The 27,002-nt window shown below is 40.5% G+C and overlaps 1 protein-coding gene and 1 long non-coding RNA gene across 4 annotated transcripts in view; both read right to left on the bottom strand.

The window, feature by feature from the left end:
* The window catches only part of SNX9 (sorting nexin 9), a 130,493-nt gene extending 104,532 nt beyond the window's left edge, over positions 1–25,961 (bottom strand). The window contains exon 1 of one of the 3 annotated variants that reach the window (XM_069070309.1): positions 25,813–25,961. In XM_069070309.1, coding sequence (XP_068926410.1) covers positions 25,813–25,824 — 12 coding nt within the window. In that variant the 5' untranslated portion in view covers positions 25,825–25,961. Of the gene's footprint in view, positions 1–25,018; positions 25,300–25,812 lie in introns of those variants that run through there. The other 2 variants (XM_069070310.1, XM_069070308.1) reach the window with 2 other exon arrangements.
* On the bottom strand, positions 11,268–25,012 carry LOC138147764 (uncharacterized). The gene is made up of 2 exons (XR_011164886.1): positions 22,439–25,012; positions 11,268–22,389 (listed from the first exon to the last, which is right to left on the bottom strand). It is a non-coding gene; the product is annotated as an uncharacterized lncRNA (long non-coding RNA).
* Positions 25,962–27,002: the final 1,041 nt, after the last annotated feature.

Below are 27,002 nucleotides of genomic sequence, written 5' to 3'. Positions count from 1 at the left end.
TCATATTCACCCCCCTTGACAGAAATGCCTTCTTCACCCATTCTATTAAATCTTATCCACTCTTCAAAGCCCACATTCAAGTCTCACTTTTCCCATGAAACCTTCCCCAACTTCTCCTGTACTGAACTTTTTCTGAACTCTGAATACTTTACCAATATCACCAACCTGAAGCATTTAGTTCTACAGGGCCTTATAATGATGATTTAGCAGTTTCTGGGTAAATTTCGTTTCCCTAGGAAGACAAGTAAGTGTTTGGAGGGCAGGCACTGTGCTTTTTTGTAACCCCCACAGAACCCAGCATAATCCCAACAACTAAGTAAATTCCAAAGCAGTAGCGGTTAAATTTAAATTCTATGAAAATTATTTTTTGCTTGGACTAAGAAATATATTTCAAGATAGGTTTTTAAACAACATGAAGCGTGACTAATTTTTATTCTGGGGGAGACAAAAGGATGCAGCAGAAAAAAACCAGACTGAAGGTGAGCAGAGAACTCTGGTCCCATCTTAGCTACTTCATTTACTAGATGGGTGACACTGGACACCCCAAGTTTCAGTTTCCTCATCTGTAAAACAGAGATACTACCTATGCTACCAACCTTAAAATTGAGACAGTATTTTAAATCTTGAAGCACTATGTAAACGAGCTTTTCTTAAAACTATAATTTCCTTTTTGTTTTTTTAAATAAACAAGGGAAAACTTTGTGAAAAAGTTATGACAGAATTGCTCCTTGTCCCTAAAGGGGTCTTCAAATTCAAAACCTAGTAAACTAGGATCATTTCACATCTAGTACACTGTCTGATACATAGGAGGTGCTGAATAAAATGGTTGTTGATTTACTGGATGTCCATGGGCAAGTCAGGGGCAGATAGTTGGCACAGTGGATTGAGTGATGGGCCTGGTGTCAGGAATACTTCATCTTCCTGAGCTCAAATGTGGCCTCAGGCACTTACTAGCTGTATGACCCCGGGCAAGTTGCTTAACCCTTTCTGCCTCGGTTTCCTCATTTTGTAAAATGAGCTGGAGAAAGTAATGGCTAACCATTCCAGTATCTTTGTCAAGAAAACCTTGACACTTAACTAGCTGTGTGACCTTGGGCAAGTCATTTAACCCCAATTGCTTTGCCTTCCCCCCTCCAAAAAAAACAAAAACAAAAAACCTCAACACTATTGAAAATTACTGAACAACATGGGCTAGTCAGTCAACTTCTCTGGGACCCAGTTGGGTCATCTGTTGAAAGTTCTGTATTTGGAGTCAGAGGACCTAAGATTGCTACCTGGTCCTGTCATTTACCACCTGTGTGACCTTCTCACTTAATCTTTGTGGACCTCAGGCGTTCCCATCTTTAAAACAAGGAAGTCTGACTAGCCAACCTGACCTGAAGGTCCCTTCCAGCTCTAAAAACATGAACCTTTCATAGAAGACAATCAAAAACAACATCCCTGATTTCGTGAATAAATTAATCTGATTTCTTGAATCCCTCTAGTAGTATGACAAGAATTCACTTGTCAGTGAAACAATCAGAATCGAGCTTTTTTGGTGTATTAAATTATCAAAAGCAATAGACAAAGCAACGAGCCCAAATATCTGTTCTGAGGTGTATTAAAAGCTAGATTTCCTCAGAGCTACCAGGCTCAAGTACCACAGCCTAAATCTGGAATCAATAAATACTCTAGTTTAAACATCAAAAACTAGTGAGGGATTTTGTACTGCACAGATTTATAAAGTGAGAGAACTACTTCGAGGACAGGAAAGCTTTGTTCTCAATTGATCTGACTCAAAACAAAATTTAAGAGACAAAAACAAAAGTCAAGTGTAAATTCACAGTCAAAAACTTCAAGACCTGAGGCTAGGATCGCTGGAAGGACTGCTTAACCTTCTGTCACATTTGATTTCACTGACATTTAAAAGTCAATTTGTATATTTTTATTGATAAACTATCTTTTAAAATGAAAAAACAAAAATAAATAAAAATAAATGTACTCCATGAAAATCTAAACAAACCACAAATTTAGATTTCAATAGCTAATGTTTACAAACACCTTTACAACTGAATTTCTGTTAAAAGGAAGCCTGTCAATTTAAACATGAAAGAGCATTAATATCACCCATTGTGTTGCGTCTAAATTTTGCTGTCTTCAGATTTACATAGCGGCAGTCAGCGTGCACTTCAGTCAGCTTGTTCGCTGAGATCCTCCTTCTTACAGTGTACTTTCATAAATCTTTCCAAATTTCTTTAACTTCTTCATATCTATTGTTCCTAACAAGGTAATAACATTCTAAAACATTCATATCCATAATTCATTGGTAACTGGTAACAAAAACTGCTTACAACTTCTTGCTTTTAGCTATAGTGCTGTCATGAAAATGTATTTTAAACAAATAGGGTTTTTATTCCTGTTAATTATCATCTTTGGCTTAGAGACATCTGGACCAAACTACATACACAAATATACACAATTCTTTTTTTTTTCCCTTCTTTTTGGAGGACAATTGGGGTTAGGTGACTTGCCCAAGATCACACGGCTAGTTTTTGTGTTAAGTGTCTGAGGCTGGATTTTAACTCAGGTCCTCCTGACTCCAGGGCTGGTGCTCTATTCACTGCACCACCTAGCCACCCCCACAAATATACACAATTCTGCACATCCACAGAATTATACACAATTCTGTAAGTTTTCATCTATGATTCTAGATTGCTTTACAAAATAGTGGACTAATTTACAATTCCATCAGCAGCGAATTATGCTTTTCCTTAACCCCTTTTCATTTTACACTATTTTTGCAATTTAGTGGGTGTAATTTGTTTTAATTCATATTTCACTGTTTTATTTTTGTGTTTCACACTTGTTTTAATTTGCATATCTCTGTGGGTAATTTTGAATACTTTTTAAGTTATTGATAGTTTGTATTTCTTCTTTTAACTTGTGTAAATTCCCTATAGATTCTGAAGCTCAGATTTTTGAGTTATGTTTAAAGAAGATTTCTCCCTGAATTTTTCCATCTTGCTCTTGCTGCACTGTTTACTTGTGCAAAAGCATTTTATTTCTATATTATCAAAAGTCTATTTTGCTTTCTATGATCATTTTCCTCTATATTATATTTGGTTAAAAATTTCCCTCTACCCAGAATTGCGGAAGATATAACCTCCTATTCTCAAAAAGGATTTTTTAATCTAAAGAATTTAAATGCTTACAGTCTAATAACTGTGTTTAACTTTATTACTGGGTAAGCATGCTGAAACATGGGTGAAAAAGTTTCCACGTAGCATGGCAAAAAGTGCATGTAGTCCTGGACTTGAGAGTCGGTAAGACCTTGGTTCAAATCCTGCCTCAGATTCCTAGTTGTTATGTGAGGATGTCACTCCCCCATTCATTAAACTTCAATGGTTCCCTATTACCTCTAGGATCAAACATAAACCCTCTGTTGCGCGTCCAAAGCTCTTCACAACCTGATGCCTTCTTAGTGACACTGGCCTTCTTGTTCCTTTCCCATGACCCTTCCTCTCTTGGCTTCAGGAATTTTCTCTGACTGTCCTCCAAGAATGGAATGCTCTCCCTCCTCACCGCTTGCCTTCTAGCTTCCCTCAAGTCCCAGCTATAAACCTCCCTTCTACCAGAAGCCCTTCTCTCATTTCAGGCTAGTGCCCTCCCTCTGCTGATTATCTCCAACTTATCCTGTCTCTATCTTGTTTGTACAAAGCTGTCTGCATGGGGTCTCCCCCACCAGACTCACTCCTTCAGAGCAAGGGTTATTTTTTGCCTTTCTCTATGTCTATATCCACAGGATGGCACACAGTAGGTGCTTAATAAATGCTTACTGACTGGTTCGCTCTGGGCCAGCTGCTTACACCCTCTTCTCAGCCTCAATTCCTCATCTGTAAAGTAAGGGAGTTGAACTAAGTGACCCCTAAGGTCCCATATTACTCTGCTAGAAGTCCAGGACCCTAAAGGGCCTCTTTCTCTTGGAGTACAGTCTGCACAGATGTCAGAGACTTCTGCTATAATCACACGCACACCAAAAGAGATCTAACAGAAAGCCATGTACCCAGCAACTTCACCGCAGCACTTTGCTGAGAGTCCATGCTATGGGACGACCTTTGGTACCTCAGTAAATAAACTTCTATGGCTGTCACACAGATAATAATAGCAGCCGTTGTTATTCATATAACTTTTTTAAGGTTTACAAAGAAGTTGCCATACATTATCTCACTTGAATAGTTCGACAGCCCTAGGAGATGGGAATACATCCTAATAACGAATCTTTCTAAAATGAAAAATGCTGTGCCCACTTTATTCTCCTGTCGTTTCCCAGAAAGGGAATGATGCCATCTAAACATCTCAGTGGGAGCACAGGGTGAACCCAGAGTAAGGAAATCCGAGTTTGAGTTTCATCTTAGATACTTGCATGGGTAAGGTGTGATAATGGGCAAGAAGACACTTAATTTTGCAGAAATTTTCCTCCTATTAAAATAGGGCTAAATAAAACTTGTCCTCTCTACGTTCTAGGGTTGTTGTAAGGAAGAACTCTTTGCAAACTTTAAAGAACTTTATAACCATGAGAGATTATTATTGATGTGAACAATCTAAAACATACAATTCTACTGAGCCAGGTTTATGCATAATTTATTTTGGAAAACATGATGGGATTTGGAGATAACTTACCCTTAATTCTTTCAGGCCATTAACATGAAGCTACTAAGCCAGTTAAAAGAACTCTGGTGACCACAAACTTCTAAAAACTTCTACCAGTGACCTGTTCCAAGAAAATACTTCATGTTCTGAGATAAATCTGATATGACACCAGAATCACAGAATTTCAGATGTTAAAAGGAAGTCTATGGCCAATGTTTCTTGGACCTCTGACCCCTCTTCCACATGACAGGTCTTTAAAGCTTCTCTTCTTTCCTTCGTGACAGTTACCTGAGCTCTTCAAGACTTCTATTCTCCAAGCTAAATGTTCCCACTTCCTTCCAATAATCCTCATGAAGAGATGATTGTATAAAATTACCTCAGGGCCATCTGCGTACTTGACTGTCTGAACTTTACACCTATCTACATTCAATTTTCTGTAATTAGTTCATGTCTATCAGTCCATCCTGATGAGATCTTTTTGAGGCCTGCTTCTCTCTGATGTGTTAGCTACCTATATCGCAGCTGAATGTCACCTGCAAATCTGATAAGCACATTTTTTATGGATGGGGGCAGGTGCTGGACCTGGGTTTCACTCCTAGAGAGAATTACCTAAATGAGGAAACTTGTCTCTACCTTGGCATCTAAACTTGGCATCTTCTCTGTAACCCCAGAGCCTTAGAGAGTTACCCCAAAGCACAGAGATGTTAAGCGCCTGGCCCAAGGTCACACAACCAGACTGTGTCAGAGGCAGACCTTGAACACAGGCCTCCCTACTTCTGGGGTGGGTTCTCTGTCCCCTGTGCAGGACTGTCATTACGGCTCCATCCAAATCACTGATAAGTGCTGACCAGCACAGAAGCAGAGCTGAGGATGTCAGTATTACCTGTGATGCCTTCACAAGGCCAAGTCTAGAGAACAACTCATTACTGGAATATTTATATAAATGCGCCTATCACCATTAAACTTCACTGTTCCTTTCCTAGCACAAATAAAGCAACAGAAATACCATCGTATACCTGTGAACAGTACCTATTTAAATGCTATCCCATGATGCAGTATCTAAATGTTTGGTTTTTAAAAAATGTTAAGGGCTTATTCACTTAGTTGAATGCATATGGACAGGTGGCAATCAACATCAACAGAATGAACATCCACGTCACTGAAGTCAAGAACCAGTTTTCCAGGGTGACAGAATAGACCAAAGCTAATGAAAAACACTGAAAGACCAGTCTAAATCTTACTTACTAAATCTTACTGTGCAATGGCTTCAATAATCTCAAACTTCTCTGTTGTAAAAGACCATGTCTAATAAAATGTTCACTAAGCAATACTATAAGGCTTCAACTTTTAAAGATGTGCGAGGAATTAAATTGCAAATAAGTAAAGAGCTAAAGACTGGGCTCTCCAGTAACCCTGAGCCCCTGCACTCAGATTGGGGAGAGGATTCTCCCAACCAGCCAGCCCCAGACCTACCTTGCTGCTGCTCTCAAACTATCTTCATGCAATGTCTCCCGCCCCTGCCCTGGTTCTCCAGCTCCCATCCTAGAACCCTGCATTCTGATTGGCAGGCACCCTTTCTCAGTGTCCCTTCCCCTGCATCCCCTTTCACTTCTAGCTTTAGGAACAGTAATTAAATTAGTTGGAAAGACAGAGCAATCAACTGCCCTATGGATTTATTCCCTATATTCTCAGTTCAAAACACCCTTCCCAAGCCACCATTCCCATACAAACACATATAAGAAAGTATGTTCTCTTATTATGACATATGTATGAGAACATTCTCTTATTAGAATCTAAACTCCTTGAGGGCCGGGACTCTTTCTTTTCCTATTTGTATCTCTATTACTTTTAAAACTGCCTGGAAAAGACTTAGCCTTAAATAAATGTTTTTACTTTCTTTCATCTAGTTATTCAATAGAACACATGGAAGGTAGCAGAAAATTGCAGTGTGTTACTGATGACTATTTGCTTCCAAGAAATGGTCTAAAAGACATGACCGAGGAGATGTATGACAAGATTAAAGGGTGGGAGTGAAGTCACATAAAATGAGACAAATGACAGATTCTAAAGATGATGAACTTTTTGGATTTAAAGAATAAGAAGCCCTCCAACGTATGGAGTGAACCTTCAATGGAGGATTAAAAAGAAGATGTGGACAAGAATTTACAAGGAGAAAAGTCACAAAGGGGTTGCAATCTGCACTGGTAAAGATGAAATGACTCCGTTAAAGCCAAGTACTAAAGAATCAAGCTGTCCGACAGCTATAGGAAATTCTAGGTAATTGCTTTTATTTTCTATATTAAAGTCCTCAGTGGTACAGGAAAAAGGAATAAAAAGGATTCATTGATTCCCACAATTCAAAGTCATGGTGATGCCATCTCTTATAAGTCTTAGAGAACATTCTGACACGGCTCTCATTGTTTCGGCATGCTATTCTGAGAATTATCGAGGATTTAGGAAGTTTAATCACACACGGCTGCATTCGCAATGCACCATTCCATTCAGAAAAGCAGAATGGTTATTTGTAATCTCTTTAAGGTTTTTTGGTCTCAATGATCCAACAGTCTACAAACATTTGACTTACTGAGACTGTGTGTCTGTGTACCTAGAGCAGTAATTACAACAAAAGCAATCAAAACATTTGTTCTCAATGTCCTGTTGATAGTCAAATGGGGCTGTTTCTAGGGAAGGCCACATTTTCTTTCACAGCACCCCCTGAAATCATGTGTTAAATGTTTAAGTGAGTTAGGTCCTCAAATTTAATTTTTGTCAGGAAAGAAACAGAAATTTCCTGACTAAATGACGGAGAAAGAAATTGGTGTGATTCAAAGGAAAAAAAAATAAGTACCAGATCAGTACCAGAGGGCCTGAATCTCAGAGCTGTAAGGGTCATCTAGCCTAACACATACCTGAAAAAGAACTCCCTCTGGTTCTTAACCCAGGGTCTGGGAAACTGTATGAAAAGTAATTTGATGATTATTTTAATGTAACTGGTTTCCTTGGTAACCCACTTCATTTTGTGTTGTTGTTGTTTTTTTTAAACACACAAATAATAAACGTACAAATAACAAACATACCTTATTCTGAAAAGGGGTCTGTGACACACCTGAAAGGTTAAGAGGCCCTAAGATACAACACTCCTGACAACTGGCCAACCTAGCCTAGGGGAAACCCATTACTTCATTCCTCTTACATGGAAAGCTGTTATATTAGTTACAAGATAGGGTAGTATATTCCAGCTACTGTAAAGATGTTACTGTGTGCTCCTTTAGTCAATCCAAGAATTTTGTACTAAGTGGATTCCTCAAACAGGTATGGGATTCATAAAATGTAACTAAGACCCAAGCATTCCCAAATAAGGCAGTTTCTTCCCCTCCCCCAATTGGTTACTGGTGGTTACTGTCCCACTGGAAAAGCACCGTTTCCATCTCCACACACAGCTCGCTGATTTCCAAAAGCTGCCTAATTACATCTTGCTGGCAGCCAGATAGCAGAGTAGATAGAGTACTGGGCCTGAAGTCAGTAAGATCTGAGTTCAAATTCGGCTTCAGATACTCAATAGCTGTGTGAGTCTGAGCAAATTAATGAACCTCTGTTTTAGTTTCCTATTCTGTAAAATGGGGAAAATAAGAACACCTACCTCCCAGGGTTGATCGAATGAGATAATAATTGTAAACTGCTTAGCACAGTGCCTAGAATACAGTAACCGCTATATACATATTAGCTGCTGTCATTATTACTATTTCTACTTCTGGTAAATCTAAGGTAACTGGCTTGCAAGTATGTTTTGGGCCCAAACAGACTGGGGAGATTGGAATTCAGCTCATACTTTGCCACATACTTTCTGTCCTGAAATGAATTTGCATTTAATTTTTAAAGAGTTCAAGAATCCTATTACCTGGCTGTCATTCAACAATCTATTCCTGTAGCTGAACATCACAAACAATGGTTTCCACATCAACACTTCTAACTGCATTTTAAAGAGAGTTTTGACAGTCTTTTCCTTAACATCCTGAAACAGTGACTGCTTCATTTATCAAAATCACTTTTATTCTAAAACTTTCGAGCAAATCAAATGAGAATATAGACAAATCTCCACGGAATAAAAAAAGCAACTATATGTGTTACATAATGCATTATATGTTATATATCATATAGACTATATATATAATTATGTTGTATCTATTATATGCAAATCAAATGAGAAGATAGACAAATCTCCAAGGAATAAAAAAAGCTACTTTATGTTATATAATGCATTATATATATTATATAGCATATATAATTATGTTGTATCTGTTATATGCCATATGTAAAACAGAGGTTTAAGATTTGCAAAGTGGGGGCAGTTAGGTGGCACAGTGAATAGAGCACCGGTCCTGGAGTCAGGAGGACCTGAGTTCAAATGTGACCTCAATCACTTGACACAGTTACTACCGTGTTTCCCCGATAATAAGACACTGTCTTATTAATTTTTTTGGACAGAAAAACACCAGAGGGCTTATTTTCAGGGGAGGGCTTATTTTAATGAACATTGACAGCAATTTTAATAAACAGGTAAATGTGAACAAAAAAAGTACCTTTATTCAATAAGCAAATCACTGGGGAAGAACAGGATGACGCGCTCACTACTGCAGCTCTGATTGGATGCAGCTCGGAGCACGGCGTGCATTTCACTGGGGGGGGGGATGGTGCATACAGAGGGTACCGTAATGTAGCGTGTAGCACAGGGGATCACCTTCACTAGTAGCAATCTCAATAGGGCTTATTTTCGGGGGAGGGCTTATTTTAGAGGAATCTTACACAGTAAGGAGAGGGCTTATTTTCGGGATAGGTCTTATTATCGGGGAAACACGGTAGCCATGTGACCTTGGGCAAGTCACTTAACCCCAATTGCCCTCCAAAAAGCAAAAAAAAAAAAAAAGATTTGCAAAGCACCAGTGCACACCCATTATCTCATTTGACCCTCACAATGACCTTGTGAGGTAGGTACTATTTTTTTTTGGAGGGCAATTGGGGTTAAGTGACTTGCCCAAGGGTCACATGGCTAGTTTTTGCATTAAGTGTCTGAGGCCGGATTTGAACTCAGGTCCTCCTGACTCCAGGGCCAGTGCTCTATTCACTGCACCACCCAGCAGCCCTGGTACTATTTTTTTTAATCATCCCCATTTTGCATATGAAGAAACCAGGGCAAAGAGAGGATAAGTGATTTGCCCAGGGTTCCATACCTATTACCTGACGTGGGATCTGGATCCAGGTTTATCTTCCCAAATTTAAATCCAGGGTTTTCTCCAAACATTTTCCCTAACCCCTCATCTCATTTCTGACTCTATTCTGCTTTTCTGTAGCTGTACCACACGGCTAGTCACTTGAAACTCTCCCCTGGTGTTATAAAATTCAGTAACCTAATGATTTAAACCCACACAATACAAAGTACAAACTAAATACAGTTATCCTAAAGGCTACCAAAAGTGTCTAAGGTCAAAAGACATAGAAAGGTGGAGGGTTAAAATACTCAAAACAGACCAAATCAGGACATTTTTACTCATCTTTCCCCTATTTTCTCTTATCCAGACATGACTAATTCTGACACTAGCTATCTATGTTAACTGAACACTGAACCTCATGTCCTGAAGATTTCTAGGTTAGGTCTTTATGTGACTATGGATATAGTCAAATTCAATTGTGGAGATATAAATTTTTCCAATCCATGAACTATATGTCCTTTACACTGCTTAACTTTGTCAAACATTGGTTATTTCATTTCTCAGTAGCATTAATGCCCTGAACCAACAAGGGCAGGAAGAGAGGAAATGAAAATTAGTCAATTTATTCTGATCAATGCAACAACCACATTTCTAGAGAACCAATGATGCATGCTACCCACCTCCTTCCAGAGATGTGATGGACTATATTTGGAATTGGAGACACATTTTCAAACATGGCCAACATGGGAATTTGTTTTGCTTGATTATACATACTTACTAAAAGGGCTTCATTTTGTCTCCTCTTTTTTGTTCAATGGGAGGAATACAAAGGGAGGGAAGGAGAGGGAGAAGGCAGCTTCCAAAAGAGAAAAAAGAAAAAGGGGCACTGAAACATTTTTTTTTTTTAATTACACAGAAGAGAACATAAGCCTAGAAAAAAAAAATCACAGACAAGCAGGAAGGCTTTGAAAGTTACATACTAAATGCATATATTTTAAAAGAAAAGTTAGCTGTACATAATATTTATAGTTTTGTGCTATGGAAATGTTTGTTTTACTTAGCATTTATTAAGCTAAATAAATAAAATTCTAAAATTAAAATGAATTTTAGGCATAGTTTATAGTGTACTTCAAGCAAATGAGATATAAAGAGCTAGATTTTGTACAAAACCCAAACCCATTCAACAAGGTTGGTGATTATGGGCTAATCTGTAACTAAAAATAAAATTCCTTTAAATAGCAATGTCCCCCTAGTGAATGTATTATTTTATTTTTATACAATTTTTTCAGGAAAATAGATGTACTGCACAAAATAAGACAGACCTGTATTGATACTGGGAACACTCGTATATATTGATCCCAGCAGAAATTCTATCCTACTAGCATACATTTGAAATTTTTTCTGGCCTGCTTAGATCAAAAGAAGAAAAAGGAAAAACAAATCTAAAATGACTTGATATACTCTTATTTTGTATCATGGTTGTTGCAGTTAGGTGGTGCAGTAGATACTGAGACTTTGGATCAGGAAGACCCAAGTTTAAATCCAGTTTAGGACAAGTCGTGCGATACTCCTGCTTTCCTCAGTTTCCTCATCTGTACAATGAGGATTCTACCCCACAGGGTAGCCGCATAGAACAAATGAGATAACAAGGTAAAGAGGTTTCCAAAATTTAAAGCCTTAGCACTGACACATAGTAGGTGCTAAGTTAAATGCCTGTTGTAACATGGCTAACATGGAAATGTTTCACAAGACTGCATGCGTATGGCCTATTATCAAACTGCTTGCCTTGTCAATGAGGGGGGAAGAAGGGGAGAGAGACAATTTGGAACTCAAAATTTTTAAAAATGAAAGTTAAATTTTTTTTACATGTAAACTGGAAAAAAAATTAAATATTTAAAAATAATAAAGACTTGTTGTTGTAAAGCACTATATAAATGTTAACTATTATTATCAATGTTATCTCGATAAAAAGCTACATAGAGATCAGCCTAGATGCTTTCAGAATGGCTATTTGAATAATCTTTTTATATGCAGAAAAGATATCAGTAGAAAATTTCTAGATTACTGAAAATGCTATCGTATCAAAAAGAATTAAACATCTTTCATTTGAGTATTATCCTTTTGATTTTCAACATTCCACAAATTCATTTTTTGAGGAAAAAACACTGAGTGTTGCGTGTACACCTTTCTAGGTGCATAGCAATGTACCCCACTGAATTCAAGCCATTCTATAGCTACAATGCACCAGTGACCGGCAGAACCCAGGCCTCTAGACATCCAGATTTCTGCTATTTCACTTCTAAATTGGGAAATATTATTACTTGAAGTATAATGAATCTTAAAAGTTCTTTTAATCTTCTCCCAAAAAAGCATCTCATCTTGATTTTGTAAACACTCAAAAATTACAAGGAGTGGGGAGTATTGTCATAAAGCACTAAAACCGTTTTTGTTTTTTATTTTTTTTAAAGGCAGGGTTTTCTTGGAGGAGGTCCTTGAATTTAACGATTTCAGATGACTCAGACTCATATGACCCTGTCTGAATTCTCCATTTACTATAAAATATTTATTCTCTGGTTTTAAAGTCTCAGAAGACATGACTACCACTAACTGTCCAGAAAGCTTGTTCAATGACAAACAAAGGATAAAGTGGATCTCAAACATCAGCAAAATGGTCTTTAAAATGCTTAATTCAGTATTGCATGGAAGGACCTAGCATGTGCAGGGAGGGTCTAAAACCACAAGGGAAAACCAGTTTCCAGCGCAGCTCTGAGTAAGCCCAGAAGAGGAGTGGACAGAAGGAAGCCATTTCCCTAAGCTTGGGAAGGGGTAACCACACTACCCCTCCCAGCCATCACCTGGCCCTTTTCTCTGTTTCCAATCCTCTTAAACCCTGCCCCCATTCTGGGAGTGGGAAGGGGAAGGAAACAAGCATTTATAGAGTTTTTACTATGTGCTGGGCACTGTGCTAAGTGCTTTACTAATATGTCATTTGATTCTCACAACAACCCTTGCAAGGCAGGCGCTGCTATTATCACCATTTTACAGTTAAGGAAACTGAGGCACCAGGGGTTAAGTGACTAGTCCAGGGTCATACAGCTATTAAGTGTCTGGGGCTAGTTTAAACTCAGGTCTTCCTGCCTTCAGGGCACTGTGCCATCAAGAGTCACTATCCTCCTCGTTGTTCCTCACACATGACACTGCATCTATTAACTGAGAGCATTTTCCCCGGCTGTCCCCATCGTCTCCAACTCCGAGCTTCTTCAAGTTTCAGTTAAAGTCCCACCTCTGGCAAGAAGGCTCTCCCAATCCTCCTTGGTCTCAATGCCTTCTCACTGACTTTAACTCCAATTTATTCTGTCGTCTGCTCATCAGTATTTGCATATTATCTTCCCCACAGGACTGGAGAATACTTGAGGGCAAGGACTGGTTTTTTTGTCTTTCTCTTTGCTTGGCACATATTAGGCACTTAACAGATCACAGACTGACTCTTCCAGAAAAGGAGGAAGAGGAGTCCTCTAGGCTGGAAAAAAGCTAAACATAAAAAAAAGTGAAAGGAGACTTTAAATAAGAAGACTACAAAAGGAAGAAATGTGTGGAGTGATGCAGTAAGAGTACCCCTGGCATCAAAAGACCTGGGTTCAAGTTTTGTTTCTCAGAGTGTTCACAGACTTTGAGCAAACCACATAATCTCCCACTGCCCCAGCCATTCTTCAAGCCTATAAATTACAGATGATCTGACTATCTACATGGCTGGAAGAAGTTTCCAACACTAATGAAATCACAGGACTGGACTCCTCACCCTAAAAAAGACAAAGCAAAACAAAAAAATCCCCAAATCACCAACAAATCCATAGCCATCTGCATTAGTGATACTTTATATCCTGGAATTTTCAGCTATTCTATTGAGTGGAAAATTATAAACCCAAACTGATGTTTTAAAAGTATTTTCCCTACAACCAATGCAAAGCAGAAAAATGTCAAGAGACAATAGAGCAATCAACAACCTTTTTTTACTAATCAGTTACTATTAGCCTGGCAAGGCTAATCATTGGGGATGCAAAGGAAAACAAAAGCAGTCCCTGCTCTCGTGGAGTTTCTGTTCTAACGGGAGACAAATGTGTATCAACAGATATGTGTAAGATACATATAGAGTCGATGAAAGGGCACCTTAGAGGGGAAGGCATTCGCAGCTATGGGATGTCTGAGCTGAGTCCTGAAGGAAGGTGGAGATTCTGACGGGCTGAAGCTGGAAAGGGGAGCATTCCCAGCATTAGAGAAGGCTGGCCCGAAGGAATGCAGAAGGCAGATGAGGGCAGTGTGTCAGCAAGTATCCCTATATGGCCATCGGCAAACTGTGGCTGTGAGATCTGTATTTGGCCAGATCTGGCCCACCACCTACCTGTGAGCTCCGAATGAGATTTATGTTTTTAAATACAATAAAATTTTATTTAAAGATGTAAAAAAAAAACAAAAACAACCCAAACCATTCTTTGCTCATGGGCAGATTTGGTCCCCTGGTAATGGCCTTCATTTGCCATTCCCATTCCTGCAGTAGACCACAGAGTACTTGGAGAGGAGTAATACAAGACTGAAAAGAAGGGAAGGAGGCATGCTGTAGAAAGCTTTAAACGCCAGGAGTTTATACTTGATCCTAGAGGCAACAGGGAGTGGAATTAACTGAGGAAGGGAGTCACACAGTCAGATCTGCACTTTTACAAAAACCACTTGGACAGCAGTGTGGAAGAATAGGAGTGAAGAGGTTTTGGAGGAATGGAAACAAAAAGAAGAGGTAATTTCAGTAGTCCAGGTGCAGTGTGGAGGGCCTGAACCAGGTAGCGGCTCAGGATAGGGAAGGGGACACATGTGAGAAATACTGTAGGGATGGCAACAAGATTTGGCAGCTGACTGGATGTGTGCAGTGAGAGTGAGGAGCCTTGGTTGTGAACCTGGGTAGCTGGAAAGATGGGGGTGCCCTCTTTGGCAGGCGGAGGGAGAAGGAGCTGTCTATGACAGGCTGGATTTGAGGTGCTCACGGGAGCACTCAGCTTGCAACGTCCATATTCAGCTGATATGGTGGGAGAGGATGGAGGACAGACAAGACCTGAGTGAGACATACTGACATGGAAATTCCGTGCCTACAAATGACCACTGAGCTGACAGGAGCCAATGAGAACAGTAAGTGAAAGTAAAGTCAGAAAAAAGAGGGCCCAACATGGACCCTGAGATGAAGAGATAAGGAAGGATCAGTCAGCTGAGTAGAAGGATCAAAGGAGAATAAAAATGGGATGCAAACCCAGCCGGTTTAATTGTTTCAGTCACACACGACTCTTTGTGACCCCATTTTGGGGTTTCTTGGCAAAGATACTGAAGTAGTTTGCCTTCGGGTCATTTTACAGATGACTGAGGTAAACAGTCATTGAATGACTTGCCCAGGGTCACATAGCTAGTAAGTGTCTGAGGCTGGATTTGAACTCAAGATGAGTCTTCTTAACTCCAGGATGGGCACTCTATTCACTCTGCCACCTAGCCACCCAGACAGAAAGAATATTCAGGAGTAGGTGATTAGCAGGGTCAAATGCTGAAAAGAAGTCAAGAATGAGGACTGAAAAAATATCCTCAGTCAGCAAATTGGCAACTCTGGAGGAAAAACCACAGCTGAATGATGTCAGATTTAAGAGTTTAGAAGAGAATAAGATCAATCAATCAATAGACTTTTATTAAGCACCTACATGTGCCAGGAAGTGTGCCATAGGCACTTGAGATAAAATGGAAGAATCCCTACGTACAAGAGGTTTACCTGCTAACATGGTACGTAATGTACCAGGGTGCATACATACATATATGCACAGCATAAATATAAAATTATTAACTACAAAGTAGTTCAGTAGATGGTAATTTGGGGAGTTGTTTGGGCAGATGCTAAGGGGAAGGTCATGAAGGGCTGCATGCAGAAGATGGTTAGTAAATATATCTTAGAGGTACAGAGGTAAGGAGAGAGCACAAAAGCAAGGGAAACAAGGGTCTGAGTACCCTTTGTGAGGAACAGAGAAGGCCGGTTTGGCTGGATTGCAGAGTAAAAGAAGGGTAGTGATACCTGTCAACTAGGGAATGGCTGCACAAGTTGTGATATACGAATATAATGGAATACTTTTGTGCTATAAGAAATGAGGAGCAGACTAATTTCAGAAGAACCTGGAATGCCTTATATGAACTGATGCAAAGTGAAATGAGCAGAACCAGGAGAACATTGTACACAGTAACAGCAACACTGTGTGATGATCAACTATGAACATCTTGGCTCTTCTCAGCAATACAATGATCTAAGACAGTTACAAAGGACTCGTGATGGAAAATACTACTCACATCCAGAGAAAAACTGTTGGACTCTGAATGCAGACTGAAACATGCTATTTTCACATTCTTTATTTTTTTTCCTAGTTTTTTCCTTTTGGTCTCTTTCTTCTTTCACAGTGTGACTAATATGGAAATGTTTTACATGACTGCACAAATGTAAACTACATCAAATTGTTTACCATTTGAGGAATAAAGGAGGGGAGGGAGGGAAAAAAACTTGAAACTCAAAATATTGTATAAATGTTCAAACTTTTTACATATAACTGGAAAAAATATTATTTGTTTTTTTTTTAAGGAAGGGTAGTAATACCCAAGGGGGGTTGGGGCCTGGCTGCGAGAAACTTTAGAAGATAAATGGATGAGATTCTTTTATCCTGGAGGCCTTAAGAGGCCACTGGAGCTGAATGACTCAGGAAACCCCAGTCCTATTTGCACTTAAGGAAAATTACTTCTAGGATTACTTAGGATGCATTGGTGTGGTAAGAAATTGGAGAAAAGAGAAGTGGAGGCAACATGTGTGGATGGATGGCTTTTTAAAGGAGTTCAGCTGAAAAGGGAAGTTTTGTGTTTCTAGACTTCAGGGTAGAAAACTAGATGGGGAGAGACTGAGCATAGTGAGAGAGGGGATATAATGGGAGCAGAAGGAAGCTGGGAGAAATGGGATTAAAGTAGAAGGACTGACCTAGGGCAGGAGGACCTCTCCTGGGGCTTGACTGAAGGAGCAGATAGTAAGTAGAGATGATACTGGGAGGGTATAAGATAAAAAGGGGAGGAGGGGAAAGGAAATTCTTATCAAATAGACTCAATGTTCAGAAAGTAAGTATAAATATTGGCAGGCACAGTGGACAGAGTGCTAGACCTGGAGTCAGGAAGAGTCATCCTCCTCAGTTCCGATCTGGCCTTAGACACTTACTAGCTGCGTGATCCTGGGCAAGTCACTTAACCCTGTTTGTCTCAGTTTCCTCACCTGCAAAATGAGCTGGAGAAGGAAATGGCAAACCACTCCATATCTTTGCCAAGAAAATCCAAAATGGGGTCAGGAAGAGTCGGACTGAAGAAAGACTGAACAGCAATAAGTACAGATTCCTTAGGGTAGGTGACGGGGGAGCTGTAAGAGGTTGGAGGAAAGAAGAGAAAGTTTAGGGCAGTTGCTCTGATGAGTGGGAGAGAGAATCAATTAGGAAGTACAAATTTGGAGTAGCCCATTGTCAGTATGGTTTTGTGACTTCAAACTCTATTCAGCAGTTAAGGGTTAAGGATGAAGGATGATGGGAGTAATGCAGGTTGTGGGTTTGGTCTATTGTATAAGGAAGTAAAGGGCTTGAAAGTAGAGGGCTACATATGGAAGGGGAGGGAGGAGAGTATAGACAAAGCAGAGGGAATGGGAATGGCCTGGAACAGTTCTGTAAGAGACTGGAAGTTATAAATGAGAACAAACAGCTTTAAGAGTTTTACTACTCTGATTTACAACAGAGGCAGAAATGGAATGACAAAAGATGACATAAGCAAATAAATAAGTTTTAGAATTTCTGAACATGGGAAGTGGTACACATGTTACAGGTGAGTATAAGAACAAAGGTTTGGCCATCCCTCTATATCGCTAAGAAAATTGGAGAAGTGGATCATGGGAATCGACCAGATTGAGGAACTGGGTGTTCAAGCTGATATTTTGTAACTGTGAGTGTGTCAGCCTTTTCACTGAGAGGTAGCTCGCTGGACTTTTATGAAAAGTCATAGAAAAAAAATGAGTTTCAAATCCTTGCTATGAAGCTCACTAGTTACACAACTCTAGGCAAAACATTTATCCTTCCTGAATTCATTTCCTTATCTGAATATGAGAGTCATAATATTTGCAATACCTATACATCACAAGGTTGTTTTAAAGAAAGGACTTTGTAAAGCTTACAGTAACATATAAATGTGAATAGTTATCACTGCTGATCCTTTGGAGGGCAGCTAGGAGGCACAATGGATAGAATGCCAAGCCATTTACTAACTGTGTGACCCTGGGCAATTCCCTTAACCTTCAGTTTCCTCATCTGTAAAAGAAGCTAGAGAAAGAAATGGCAAACCACTCCAGTATCTTTGCCAAGAAAGTACCAAAGAGGGTCACAAAGAGTTGGACAGGATTGAAATAACAAAAATGGCTATGTTTCTGCTCATGCTAAAAGTATTTTCCATACAGTCTAGCCCAGAAGTAAGCCCTGGACTCTCCAGACTTTTCCACTTCTACCTTGGTGAAAGGAATGGACACTTTGGAGACTCCCTGCTGCCTCCTACCCCACTGGGGAGCAAGTTCCTCTTTGGAACCCCCACATGAGGAAGTAAGTACCTAAACCAACCATTTAACCAGGCCAAGGTCCAGAGCTGTATGGAAGGCCTTCCCCAGCTCCTGTCTTCAGCTTCCTTTTATGGATAATATTCCCTGGTTAAAAATGTAAGCTCCTTGAGGGCAGTGATTGTTTTTTCTTTTTGCTTCAATCTGCATTCTCAGTGTTTAGCAGTTGGTGCTTGGCACATTAAAAGGCATTTAATCAATTATTTAATCTAATCTAATTGGAAATGGAAAAGTACAGAAATCTGCTTATAACATAAACTGTAAGATCACAGAACTCAATCTGGAAGGAACCTCAGGCCATTTTAATCTAACCCACTCATTTGACAGATAAAGAAATTGAGGCCTAAAGAATTTGAGTGACTTGCCCAAGGTTACTCAGGTAAATCTCAGAGGGAAGACTGACCAAAATCTCTTGAACTCAGCTCAAGAGTTCTTGAGTCAGTTATGCTTTTCAATGTATTGCAATGAAAAGAAAAAAGGATCTAGTTTTCAGAATGTATATTTTTTTGTGACACATTTTTGGGAATCTCACTAGATAAGTTTTTTTTAATAGTTACAGATTTTCTAAAAGTTTTATCAATTTTCTAAAAGATAGTGATTAGGGTGGCTAGGTGGCTTAGTGAATAGAGCATCAGCCCAGGAATAAGGAGGACCTGAGTTCAAATCCAGCCTCAGACACTTAACACAAAAACTAGCTGTGTGACCTTGGGCGAGTCACTTAACCCCAACTGCCCTGCCCTCCCCCTCCAAAAAGCAAAAAAAAAAGTAAAAGATAGATTTAACTCATGTAATTCTTCATCATTAATCACTAACTTTCAGTGAACAGCCTGACCTAAATACATCTAAAAAAAAAAAAAACCACACCTGACTAGTCTTGGGAGATTATTTTGCAATCAGACATAAGGTAAGTCAAATTTATAAGGTGACTGTGTATACCTCCTTCTCATGAAGAACCTGAGATCCTATCATGGTTCAGAACTAAAGGAACTCTGGAGGTCATCTTGGTGATCTGTTATTCTTCAGGAGAGGTAGCTAAAGGCCAGAATTGAAGTAATTTGCCCAAAGTTACAAAAAAAGTAACAAAAGGTTAAAAAATGAGTAACAAAGCTGGAATTCAAACCCATATCCTCTAACTCCAAATGGAGAAGAGCTCTTTACCACTAAACTTGGCTTCTTTCAAACTGCACAAATCTTAAGAGGGATGATGTCTTCACCCTGCCTGGATAACTCACTCCCCAAAAACATCAAAGGTTTCTCTGACTTACTCAACAACCACAAAAGTTATGACTTATTTAAAAAGCTACCTCTGCAGGTAATGATGCACTGTATGACTCAATTTTCAGATACTTAAAATAGCTTAGGAAAATTGAGTCATATTGAATACCATCCTCTAACAAACATTACATCGACAATTTCTAAAGACTAAGTGTATCATGTGACTTCAAGTAATAGTCAAGAAAATCTGACAGAGAACAATAGTGATGCTGAACTGGTCTTGCTGCTCCAAAGTTCAACCAGAAATTTTTAAAAAACTGGCTTTTTTTGGTGTTTGATGGGGATTAAGAATGGGTGATGAATATATGTGTGTGTATGTATATGTATGTGTACATGTACATGTACATGTGTGTAAATGGCCTACGTTATATGACAGCAGGGGCTATGTCTGTGTTTTTTTGTATCCCTAGGCTTAGCATGATGCCTGGTCTATGATAGTATGTGTTTAATAAATGCCTGTTGATTAATTATGTGTTTAGCTTGAAGCTTTATTTTTGTTTACCATTCTGCTTCCCCCGCCCCTTCTCCCTTTGTAAAGAATCCTAGAAACTTTGCCAAAAAGGCACAGTTTGTTGGATGAATAGTTGGATTTATAAGCATTCCTCAAATAAGTGGAATTCAGTCTTAGGAGATTCCGTTAATATCTCAAATTAATATGACACTTTGTAGCCTATGAACAAAACAATCCACAATTGATGACTCAATAGACAGATAAAGGTTGTACTTGGAAAATCTGAATGGTGACTCAATAGATAAAAGGCTGTACTGGGAAGATCTCAATTCAAACCTGGCATCAAATACTTAGGTCTATGAGACCTTGGGCAAGTCATTTCACCTCTACCTCAATTCTCTCCTGTGTAAAATGGTTTTTAAAGGTTAATAAATCCCTACCTTGAAAGGTTGTGTGAAGATAAAATTCGATATCTGTAAAGGGTTCTGCACACCTTAAAGCATTATATAATACTAGCAATAATATTACTGAAGATTCTGACAAAAAATAAGCTTTAAATGTGGGAAGGGTTTTTAATAAGTCATTAATGAAGTCCTGAATTGTCTAGGTGGGAAAAAGAAAATGGTTTAAAATGAGATTTTTGGAGTTTGCTTCAGCAATGCCCTCTTGTCACTAAAATAACTTTAGATCTCTTCAAATTAAGTGAGAACAAGAGGCAGGTAAACTACTTCAGTAGTTAAGACAGAATGAAAATAAAACCAAAAGGTGTGTTAATGTTCAAGTGAAGGCACAATAATGAGGTCATGAAAACACACTGCAGAAAATTTTCCATGCTGATTTAAAAAAACAAGAAAAGATTTTCCTAATGAAGTCCACATAATAACTTGGTTCCTCTCATCTTTATGGCACAAAGTACTACAAGTAAATTGCATTTCTTCTTAAGACATTTAAGAAACATGATCCTCTCTAAATGTAAAATCAGGGCTCAGTCAAAGGCACTGAAGAACGTATGAAACAAAGTTTTATCCTTAAGGCCATTTGGAAAAATTATATATTTTTGGTCACAAGGTAGCTCTGACTTAGGAGAAGCCCAAAAATATTACTTCCAGTGTTTATTTCCATGGGCTGTTGTGAATGGTCCAATCACTGCCTATTAGTTATTTTCAACATTCCACACCCACTTAGTTCAGTGAGACAAGCTGCTTAGTACAAACAACATCATGAGGCTAATACTGTACTTTGGAAGCCAGGGCTGAAAAGGAGGGAATAAAAAAATATTAATGTTAGGAACGCCTTCAAAAATGTTTTTAAAAGAAAAAAAAAAGTAGGTCATAATGATTATGTCAACCCAAAAGTAATCTACATTGGATAACCAAATGCTAACTCTGGCATGAAAATTAAAGCTAAGGGTCATGAATGTGTATGCATGGCATGCATGTATGTATGTATGTGTGCTGTGTTCAGTTACATGTATAAACTCTCAGCAACTTAAAAAAATGTCTTTTTGAGGATACTGCAACATTTGCAAAAATAACTCCTGATAGTTCTTAAAATGACATCTTTTTCAGACAATCAACATTTCATTTACTCACAAGTTCCTCATATGAATTAGTCATTCAATTACAGTAAAACTTTTTGCTGATGTCAGAAGGTTAAAAACCTACCACTGCAAAGAGCCCTAGATTGGGTTTATACTGACTCTGACATTCATTCATTCGTTAGCTATGTGATCACTTCACTTCATTTCTCTGTAAAATGGGCCACACAAGATCATTCAATCAAGACCCAATTGTATGTACACTCCTTGAGGGCAGGCATAAATATATACAAAAGGCTTAATAAATGCTTTTTCATTCATTCATGGTACAGCCTATTCTAGTTCCTTTTATAATGAACTATTATATAGCCTTCCATTTGGGAATGGAGGTAGGAGCAAAGAAATAATAGAGACAATGATACTTCAAAATTAGGCAAACAACCTTATTGAGGGAAGGAAAAAAGGTAAACATTTTTATTCCTAAATTTTATTTTATTGTTTTTCTTGGTATGCTCCAGTCAGAAGTATCTCCAACAAGCTTAAAAACCACTTTTATTACTGTTAAGCTGAATGACAATATGCTTTGAATTAAAGGATCCTAAAAATGCAGAAAGGTAACGAGAAATACAAGACAACAAAAGAAGCACACAGAAATTAGCACTGTGTCAATAATGCTGACAGGGTGAGATGGGAGACGAGACAATGACATAGAAATTTAGGGGTAGGGGAACGATGTTGTTGCTGCTGAGTCATTTTTTTTCAGTTGTGTCCAACTCTTTGTGATCCCATTTTAGGTTGTCTTAGCAAAGAATGGTTAGCTAAGGAATGGTTTGCCATTTCCTTTTTCAACTCATTTGACAAATGCAGAAACCTGAGGCAAACAGGGTTAAGTGACTTACCCAGGATCATACAGTTAGTAAATGTAAGAGAATGGAAGAGGAGTCTTTCAGACTCCTATGCCACCCAACTGTCCGAAGAGGAAACCATACTACCTGAAATAACTGGATAACTGGAACAAGAGTATTTGTTTCTCTGTTGATTCATAGCTAGCTAGTATCTGCATAGCACTTTAAGGTTTGCCCTTTACAGGGGCGGCTAAGTGGCAAAGTGGATAAAGCCTTGGGCCTGGAGTTAGGAAGATCTGAGTTCAAATCCAAACTTACACACCTACTAGCTGTATGACCTTGGACAAGTCACTCAGAAAACTGGCCTCAGTTTCCTCATCGGCAAAAGTAACTGAAGAGAGAAAAGGCAAACCATTCTAGTATCTTTGCCAAGAAAACCTCAAATAGACTCAAAAAGAGCCATGATTAAAATGAATGAACAACAATTACATGTGCTATTTCATTTAGTCTTCAAACAACCCTTCAAGATAGGTACTATTATTATCCCCATTTCACAGATGAAGAAACCAGGGCTGAGAGAGGTTAGGTCTGCAGCAAGACTGGAACTCAGGTCTTCCTGACTTCAGGTCTGGCATTGTATTGAATTACATACATGCAACACACACACACACACACTTACCCCATTCCCATATTTATATGTACACAAATACCGAACATGTATGTGCACTTATACTTATATATAACTATAAGCATATGTACTGAATTATAGTGGTTTAAAAAAATCCACCAGTGCAAAGTCCTAAATTTGGGTTCTGCTTTAGTACTGCCTACTTTGGATGCTGAGACCAGTACCAATAGTGATACCAATACTTGGTTTTATAACAATTTTGGTCTTTGATACATCCAAAGTTGAGCCTTCCTCAAAATTAAGAGTTGGATAAAAAACACAAAGCAACTTATCCAATAGAACCCACCATTATTCACAGGAAAAGTAAAAGGGGAAAAAAAAATGCTAAGTCAAGCAAAAGCTTCCTTAGAGTAAGCTGACCATGAATGTTTTTCTTTTGAACAGAAATATGTGTTCCAATGCAATCTTGGACTAAGTACCACTGGGGGTAGAGAAAAAAAAACTATCAAATAAACACAGAAATTTGCCTTCTGAATGCTGTAGATAACAAAATTGTAACAAGTATACAACTATTTTAGCTCTGTCTAATCAGTATACAACCACATGAAGTGGTTGCATGAAATGCGTGCACTCAAATACAAATATCCAAACCAAACTTTCTGAACTTCTGAAAAAAATTAAGTTCAAGTTTTGGTATAAAGTGTGGTGTGTTTCTGATTAGCTAAATCTGAATTTTTTTAATTTCATTGCAAAAGGATATTCAGGATAGAGCACACTAATATTCCATTACTAAATCTAGCTCTCTGTTCCACTTTTTAAGGTTTTGGGATAAGTGCACAGATCATGTCTGATAGTTTATTTCAGATTTCCTTAGAAACCTTTGTGCTGAATATTAAGCTTTATTTTGATAGGTCATCACAAATTAATACTTATATTATAAGACAGCAAGATGAATGATTCCACTTAAATAAAACTAGGGAGTAGTGTGTTTTATATTAACAGTAAAAAATGATTTCAATTACAATGTGTAACAAGTTCCTTGGGCCATAATCTGCATCTTTTATATAAACACATCTAAGAGATGGACAGCAAGGTGGCACAGTGGTCTGGAGGCAGGTAAAGCTGAGTTGAATGCAGCCTGAGACACTAACTGTGTGACTCTGGAGAAGTCACTGTTTGCCTCAGTTTCCCCATCTGTAAAATGTGGATAATAGCACCCACCTTTCAAAGTAGTAGTGAGAAACAAATGAGATAGCAATCGTGAAGCTCTTAGTATAGTGCTAGGTACATAGCAGACTCCTCATGAAATTGTAATTATTATTAAACAAATAAGAATTCAATCCCAACATTTACCGAACACCTGGTCTGCAGAACTAGGGGAGGAGACAAAGTTTAAATCAGTCCCCACTGGGAGTTTATGGTTTGGTAAACAAAAAAGGTAATTTACATTTTTCTGAATATTATCAAAATTCTCATTTTTCTTTTTATTACTAATGCAAAAAAAAAAAAAAAGGTATAATATGGCCAAAGGCTACAAAAGTATATAGTGACACTAGAAAAACTCAAAAGAACAAAAAAACCAACCCAGGACATTCACGCTGCAAGCTTTATCAAACACATTATCACTGGCTCAGTGACAAATGGCTTACCTGTGCCCATTTTAAATAAGATAAATACCCAGGTAAGGGAAGGGACCGAACAGAGAGTGCATTACATAACCCCGATTGCAAAAGCTGTCTCTTAATATCACCAACCTGACATGGTGACAAGCAGCCCTCTTTGGAAAGGGACCATTTGTGAGTCCAAGTCCCACCAACTCGCCAGGTCCCCTGCCTTCTTCCAGCGTAACTCACCAACGCACACACACGCCAAGGAAGGCAGCCCTTCCCCGTGGCACCGAAAAGCGTAGCGACGCGAAGGAAGCCGATTCGCGTAGCGTTTAATTTTAGTTTTTCTTCTCCATGCAGGCAGCAAACTTTTTAAGCCTCACCCCCAAGGGCCAGCATTTCTGGGACACTCGTCTGGGAGTCTGGGGAACCCCGACTCTATTCTCGGCCAGGCGGGGGCTGCAGGAAGGGTGGGGAAGGTGGGAGTGGTCCTGGGCGCCCCAGGGGATCAAACCCCGGGGAGGGGGGTCGGGACGCTCCTTCCCGACTCCAGGGGACTTTAACCTTCCTCTCTCCCCCCCCCTTCCCCTTCCTCTTCCCTTGGAGGGTGGACTGGAAACTAACACTCAGGTGAAAAGTTTTCAGAGCAGAAGGGGGGGACGCGCCAGGCCTCCTTCCCCACCTTGGGGAGGGGGCGCAGCTCTTCCAGTCCCTCCTCTAGAAAGGGGCGGCCTTGAACTCCTCCTTCGCCCGGACCCCGACCCCTGGGAGACGGCCCCCTGGGGAGGGGAGGGTGTCAGCGTGGCTCCCAGCTAGGGGGAGCCTCCCCAGCCCCTTCCTCCCTTCTCTCCCCTCCCCCCCCCCGGGCCACCCCTCGCGCGGTCTGGCCAGAGTTCGGTCAGTCCGCTCGGCCCGGTTCGGCTCGCGCGGCCCCGCCTCACCTTGGTCGCCATGGCTGGAGGGCGGATCCTCCGGGCTGGGACTGGCCCGGCCGCTCTCCCCTCTCCCGGGCTGGACTTGGCCGAGGCCGGCTCCCGGAGGGGGCCGCTGGGGCCGCTGGGGCTGGGCCGCGGCGCTCGGGGGGCGGCCGCGGCTGCTGCTCAGTCCGTGCCTGCGGCGGCCGCCGCTGCTGCTGCTGCTGCTCCCGCTGCCTCCGCCTCCCGTGGCCGGAGCGCTCCGGCGGCGCTAACTCACCCCGCAGGAGCCCGGCGGCCGCTTCATTTAATGCATGGCACCGAGCGAGCGAGCCCGGCTCCGGCCCGCGCGCTCCCAGCGGGCTCCCCGCGAGCCCTGGCTCTGCCGCCGTGCGCGCCCGCTGCTGCCGAGCCGCCCTCGCTCCGCCGCGGCGGCTGCTGCTGCTGCTTTAAAACTTCTTCCTCTCTTTCCCTTCCCTGCCCTCAGTCCTCGGCCCGCCCCCCTCCTCTTCCTCCTTCTCCTCCTCCTCCTCCTCCCTCTCCCTCCAGCCCGCCGCCGACCCCGGCGATCCTTCCTCCTTCTTCCTCCTCCTCTCCCTCCCCCGGACGCTCGGCGCGCTTTGTTCCTGCTCTGTCTGCGGGAGCTCGCTGGGTGCTTTTAACCCGCTCGGGAACCGCTTGGTGCTCGGCCGGCCCACTGGTGCCCAGCGGCCCCAGCCCTGGCTACGCGAGGCCGCGGGCGTCCGGCGAGCGCTCCGCGTCTCGTAGCCCGGCCACGAGCTTTGCGAAGAGCCTACTGGGTGCTGGGCACCGAGAGGCAAAAGCTCCGTCCTGCCCCCAGGGAGCTGCCCTTCTAATAGGGAAATTAATCAACATTTATTAAACACATAAGTGTATTTAGTGTGTGCTGAGCATCAAGGGAGGCAAACGCTCCGCCGCCCCTGCCCTCAAGAAGCTTACCTTCTAATAGGGAAATTAATTATTCATTTATTAAGTTGTAATTAAAATTTTTTAATAAACATTTATTAAGTGCCTCCTTATGTGTCCGGCTCAGTGCTGGACACAAGAAGAGACCCCCCCCTCCCCCAGGAGCTCCCACTCTTAATTGGTAAGTTCCACAAGGGGTCTCAGGGAAGGCTTCCAGGAAAGGGTGGAATGTCCGCTGGGACTGGAAGGGAACCCGGGAATTGACCAGTGTACCGCCCCGCCCCATGTTT

This window comes from Petaurus breviceps, unplaced genomic scaffold (genome assembly GCF_028583685.1).
Source record: "Petaurus breviceps papuanus isolate PSGF00001 unplaced genomic scaffold, PetGlider_PUasm1.0 90808, whole genome shotgun sequence".
In the NCBI taxonomy this organism is placed as follows: domain Eukaryota; kingdom Metazoa; phylum Chordata; class Mammalia; order Diprotodontia; family Petauridae; genus Petaurus; species Petaurus breviceps.
The sequence above is the reverse complement of the archived record's forward strand: the minus strand, read 5'-3'. Positions and strand labels throughout refer to the sequence as shown.